Source organism: Gobius niger (assembly GCF_951799975.1).
Source record: "Gobius niger genome assembly, chromosome: 1".
Taxonomy (NCBI): domain Eukaryota; kingdom Metazoa; phylum Chordata; class Actinopteri; order Gobiiformes; family Gobiidae; genus Gobius; species Gobius niger.
In genome coordinates, this window is record NC_136852.1 from 8,866,903 (window position 1) to 8,872,902 (window position 6,000).

At 39.2% G+C, this 6,000-nt stretch overlaps 1 protein-coding gene across 1 annotated transcript; it reads right to left on the bottom strand.

Annotated features, from left to right (window-relative positions):
• Nucleotides 1-200: 200 nt before the first annotated feature.
• ssr3 (signal sequence receptor, gamma) lies at nt 201-5,366 on the bottom strand. The gene is made up of 5 exons (XM_079566574.1): nt 5,129-5,366; nt 3,580-3,706; nt 3,214-3,312; nt 2,073-2,204; nt 201-503 (listed from the first exon to the last, which is right to left on the bottom strand). The coding sequence occupies exons 1-5, from the start codon at nt 5,259-5,261 to the stop codon at nt 437-439; spliced, it is 558 nt and encodes a 185-aa protein (XP_079422700.1). The 5' UTR covers nt 5,262-5,366; the 3' UTR covers nt 201-436.
• Nucleotides 5,367-6,000: the final 634 nt, after the last annotated feature.

The following is a 6,000-nucleotide window of genomic DNA, read 5'->3' on the forward strand; positions in this document are numbered from 1 at the left end:
TCTGTATCCATGCATTACTCTGTATCATAATCCAATGTACTGTATGTAATTAACTCAACAGATCATGACGTGACAGTATTTCATTTGTGATGTTCGTCCTCTATATCGGTCGTCTGTAAATAATTCGAAAAACGTGTGCATAGAAATAAAACGCATTGCCAATGAACCCCCGTGTCGTGCCTTGAAGAGTAAAAAGGATTTCAGTGTTTACAAGTTCACCTGGTCGCTTTTATTGTTACAAAACACAGACAGAAAAACCTGGAGAGAGAGCCCCAGACATTGAATCATGAATTTCATGAAGTTGAAATGTTTTCTTCCCTCCCGTTCAAACCCTTTCCTCGAGTTGAAAAATAAAAAAAAATGTTTTGTAGTATTTAACAGAGGTCCCTCCCAAAGCTTAACCTCATCATTTTGTTCATTTGGTCGTTCCCTTTTTTCACTTGGAGCCGGTGGACAGCAGAGCAATGAGCCCCGAGGAGGCACTGATGGACAAGATGTAGTTCCTGAGCGGAGAGTCAAGGAAAAGACATGACATTGTGCTGGAAATACAAATACATGATGTCAAAGTTTCATAATATGGACTTCACTAAAACAAACTAAGATCTTGGCTCTGAAGTAGGAGGCCCCAAACCTTCCCATGGGCCACCTTTACAAAACAAAAATGGCAGATGGCTACAAACTGATTTATTAGGAGTTCCACCCAGGATGATATTTCAACAATATTAAAGACAACAATGCGAGTTTCAGTTATCTACTTTACTATATTTACCTAAATGTTTGCAGATTGTGTTGATCACATTCTGAACAAAAAGAAAAGGCATCAAAAGTGTGCTTCATCAAGCACCTGTACCAGGATAGGAATGAAGAAAGTAGGTGGGCAACGTCAGACTCAGGCTTTTTTCTTTTTGAAGAAGAAGTTAGTTAAGGCAGTAGCCCGGCGTTGTTTCGGCGGCCGCCTGAAAAGAAAACCCTTAATGGAACAGGCCACCGTTTTGACATACTGAGATATGTTCTTACCTTAGCTTAGACGAGTTCATTTGTACCTGTCTGGTCTTCACCCGTGCCTTCAGTCACGTAAACACAGCACAGACGGTGTTAGCATTTAGCCTCTCCTCCTCTCCACTATAGCTCCAAACAAGGGGAAGAAAGAAGCTACCAAGCTCTTCCACATTTTCCTTATTTAAATATTGTTACGTGAAGTGTTACACTATAAAGTATAATTACACAAAATTAAACAATGTGGATTTTCTAAGCGGATAAAAGGGGAACTATATTGTACTGTAAAGTGAAGAGCACGGATGTCGAACTACTCCTTGTATTGTAACGCCTTACAATATAGTTCCCCTTTTTATCCACTTAAGAAAAAAAAACGTGGAAGAGCTTCGTAGCTTCCATCTTCACCTGGTTTGGAGCTATAGAGGAGAGGGGGAGAGGCTAAATGCTAACGCCGTCTGTGCTGTGTTTACGTGACTGAGGGCACACGTGAAGACCAGACAGGTACAAATGAACTAATCTAAGGTAAGAACATATCTCAGTATGGAGAAACGGTGGCCTGTTCCTTTAAGATTCTTTTGATAATTGCTATTTCTGACATCAGAGATAAAATGCTGCTTAAATTACTTTAAATAAGCAGAGAATGCGGTTATTAATTCCTATGAAAGTACCATGGAAACGCCCTCAAACCTTCCTATTAGGTAACCCTGGAATTTGGCCGTTTTTGGACCAAGATTGGGATGTTCGACATCTAATGTTTGAAAAAAATTGCTCTGCCACATTGCAAATTTGCCCCACCCCGACATAAACAACCATTCCTTTGATCAATCGCAGCACAGATAATATTTTACTTCTTATCTGACCTTTATTTACCCACGGTAGATTCAGAATGTGTTTTAGAGAGAAACATGAAGAAGTTACCATTATTATTAGCCTGGTCTTTTGAAATCTGATAAAGGTATTTGCATAAACTGGGGGTCAGGGTCAGTCATGGGGCTCCCCGTGATGAAGTGGTAAAAACGAGTGTGATGTGATGTGATGTGTGATTTGTGCAGAAAGCCGAGGCTGGTAAAGGATACACTGTGGGGTTGAAGTTCTTGAGCAGGAAAAAGGAAGCGACGATGACCAGGACCAGGAACAGAGTGTTGTTGTAGAAGATGGAGAAGGTGGTGGCCTCGTAGTCGGCAACTTCATTCTTCTTCCACAAGATCCTGAAATCACAATACTTTGTTACAGGGAGAAAAAAAATATTCTGCAGTAAATATGGACAAGAGCATTAGGGCTGCGCAACATGAGAGAAAACTGATAATCGTCTTGAATATTGCATTAATATTGATATATTTACTTATCTGTTTTTCAACTACTTATACAAAAATCTAAAACAATGTGTGGCCTCATCATTATGTGTGAAAATCAGAACTTGACGAGAATCAAAACAACGAAAAACTTTGACAAAAAATAAGGAAGATCATGACTAAGGTTAGACTTTTTCAATTAGGGCTGAATCGACTAATCGACTAATCGACAAATCGATCGATTATTGACATAGTCGACAACTATTTGAGTAATCGATTCATCGTTTTTTGGTTCACAGACTCAAATAGAGCAAAAATGACATGAAAATGTAGTATTTTTTATGAAAACCTACTTTGTTTTTAAAGTTAGGGTCTGTAGTGTTTTGTACATTGTAAATTTCATGAATATCTGTCTGTGTCTCATCCAATCAGAAGCAGAATTAGCACCAAGAGCCTCCAACAAACATCCACTTAATAAATGTTCTTAGTAAATGTTTAGCTACAGTTGGCGGCGCCACTTTAGCGTTATGTGATAAAAAAATGTTTTTTAAAATAACATTTTCTTACACCATTCACAGCTAAGCGATTAATCGAATGGTCGTAAAAATAAATCGATTACAAAATAATCGTTAGCTGCAGCCCTATTTTCAATCAATAAAGTTACCATTCATTTTGCTTCACTCAGGAAAAACATTTGTGTCTCGTCTGTGATACAAATATTGCAACAGCTAATACCCACATGTGAAGGTTTCAATGCTAAAAAAAAACCTAAATTGCACAAACCACAGAGGAAAGTTATTCCAGATTTTGACTTGTCTGCCCTTTTTGAGATTTTACTTGCTAAAATCTGCTCTTCAATTACATGTAAAGGAATTCTGCACGAGTTTCCCATGTCGTAGACTTACAGTAATTCGGAAACACTCACCTCTCGTCTTTCTCCTTGCGGGACATCTTGCGGTTGTCGGCCTCAGAAAGCTTCCTGGTCACCTCTTTAGACACTGCATCTTCACGCTTCTGGGCGACTCTGTACAAAAAACATCAGGTTAAGACTCGACTACGGCAGACAACATACAGAGAGCCAAAAGTCGAAAGCATTTGATATATATGTTATCACAGATTGTTAAATGGCACATTACGTTGTACTTAACATGGTGGGTACAGTTATATGAAGGGGCAACCATTGATTTAATACAGAGAAAACACATTTGTATCTGTGTAATGTGTCCTTAAGGAACAGTAAAATCTCCCAAAACCTAATATCTGCTTTAAAATGGACTTCGCATGGACGTACTTGTGTTTCAGCACAAACTTGACGTTCTTGTAGGCAAAGGCCACCAGGTAAGTGCTGACCAGGGTCATCACGGCGTACAGGACCGCAGACTGCACCAGGTCCATGTGCCAGATCCGCCAGAACAACCCTGCGAGGAAAGGTCATTAATAAAACAAACCAAAGCACAAATGCCCTTTCTAATGACCAGGATGGTGGATTTTCTACATTCATTGTCAGACTGTAATAATGCATCCAATAAAAATGGCTCTCTAACCGAAACAGAGCGTCGTAGGTCAACCTCTTAACCCCCACCTCTCCAGTTCGGCTTTACCCAAATCTAAAAGCTTCTTGACTTGAGCTTACAGCCTATTAGCCAGGTTAATGCCCAATTTGAAAGCCAAGACCTAAAAAACGTTTTGTTTTTATTTGTCGCTTTTGTGTAATTTTTATGCAATTGTTGTTGTTTTTAGTTGCTTTTTTGTCATTTTACTGCATTTTTTGTGTGGATTTTTTTCTTTCATTTTTGTAATTTTTTAAATATTTTTTTGTTGTTGCTTTTATTTAATTTCTCTTTTTTTCCTTTATTTTTCTTTATTTTTTTAATCACATTTTCGTAATTTTTTTTGTCCCGCTTTCATCATTGTTTACGTCTCTTTTTCATCGCTATTTTTATGTGTTTTTTTTTTACACATTTAGATTTGGGTAAAGCCAAACTGGAGAACATGTGCTCGGTTCAGAGGTTGAGCAACATGGCACAAGTTATCTCTGTGATTGTGCGTAAAAGCAGTGGTTCCCAAAGTGGGGGTCGCGAGGCCTTGGGTGGGGGTCCCCAGATGAAACAAAAAGAAAAATGTTTTTAGCAGATTTTTGAGTGTAAAACAGCCTATATAATAAGTGAAATCCATTCAATTATTCAAAAATAAACAGGTTAAATACAGCACATATAAACGTTTTCTGATTTCCTAATGCAGCATAAGGGGCAATCATTTTGTACAATGGGGGTCCTGAGATGTTTACGTGTCAAATTTTGGGAACCCCTGCGTAAAAGGCACCATCAGCAGGTTTAAATTTGCATCAACAAAGTCAGTTTTTCTCTGGACTATTACAAAGAACTGGACATGTTTCTTTGTGTCATATTAATAAATTATGCAGCATTTAGCAAACAATAGCAAATAACTTCATGTCAAATCAACCCAAGAACTCAGTGCCACGTAAGCCTAAAGCCTCAGTACGGGATCCCTAGTAGTAGTAAGAGTAAAGAAAATAGCCCTTGCTCCCTTTGCATTATTGAAAGCCAATTTAACACATGAACTTCTCTTCATTGTCGGACTGCAGAGAAATAATAAGTAGCATGATGCCAAAAGTGCAAAGAAGTAGCACAGGCGGTGTCCGAGTGCGTAAAGTGAGGTCATAATCATTGAAGCCTCAGTAAAGGAATACTATGCATTCAAGCCCTTTACGTACACTGATCAGAAGTATGCGCAATATTTTGACGTTATTTCATATTGAGGAATGAATGAATGAAGCCCAGTTTAGCCGGTAAGTTAGCAGTTAGCACCGAACTACTCACAGATGGGAATCGCGGACACGATGAGCGCGTTTCCGTAGAACAGCGCGGTGGATTTGGCGGACAGGTTCCTGCTGAAGTCCTGGAGGAGCAGGTCCTCCTCGGACTGCTGCTTGGTGCTGCTTTTCGGGGGCATGTTGTCTACGGAGTGAGCGGCCCGTGTGCGGCTCTGTGCGGGTAGAAGCGGACTGACACGTCGGTGTTTGGAGAGAGGAGGGACGCGTCAGCATAAACCCGGAAACGGCGCAGCGCATTTCTTCTTCGGCGAAAACAGGAGGAAGCGTCGGAGATGTGACTGCCCTCTGCTGGAAGACAAGAGAACTACGGCTGCCCATGATCGAGTAGGCCTAAAAATGACTTAGTTATTGCGCTATTACAAATAATAATAATAATAATAATAATAATAATAATAATAATAATAATAATAATAATAATAATAATAATAATAATAATAATAATAAGCATTGCTTGTCTGTCTACCCCAAGGCAGCTGTGTTTGAGTGTTCCAAAAAAAGCCATATACAGTAGTATATGTATATTGTATACAAACAAACAAAACCAATGCATTATTTGTATTATTTTTTATTATTGCCACAATATTATTCTCCCAATTTATTGAAGAATGCCTCGGCATTAAAACAGGAAACAGTCGTTACCCGAAAGAAAGTTAGCCACAATATCCCGTGCACATCAGAGCCCAATCGATGTAAATAGCTTTGATGAAATCCACAGATGCAGAGTATTTTTTTTCCCTTTTTCTACAACGTTTCAAATAATTATCTGAACTTCAGTGAGTGCAGTGCATTGTGCGCACTGCTGAGAAAGTGAACCTGTAGACCTCCAGGATCCAGAGGCATGCAGGTCGGATCACAGCT

What these genes read in the sequence shown, in the direction of transcription:
- ssr3 (XM_079566574.1), bottom strand. Translation starts at nt 5,261, where the DNA reads ATGCCCCCGAAAAGCAGCACCAAGCAGCAGTCCGAGGAGGACCTGCTC. An exon ending in CGTGTCCGCGATTCCCATCT is followed by an intron (nt 3,707 to 5,128) that starts GTGAGTAGTTCG and finishes CTTTCCTCGCAG; the next exon opens with GGTTGTTCTGGCGGATCTGG. An exon ending in CGCAAGGAGAAAGACGAGAG is followed by an intron (nt 2,205 to 3,213) that starts GTGAGTGTTTCC and finishes TTGTGATTTCAG; the next exon opens with GATCTTGTGGAAGAAGAATG.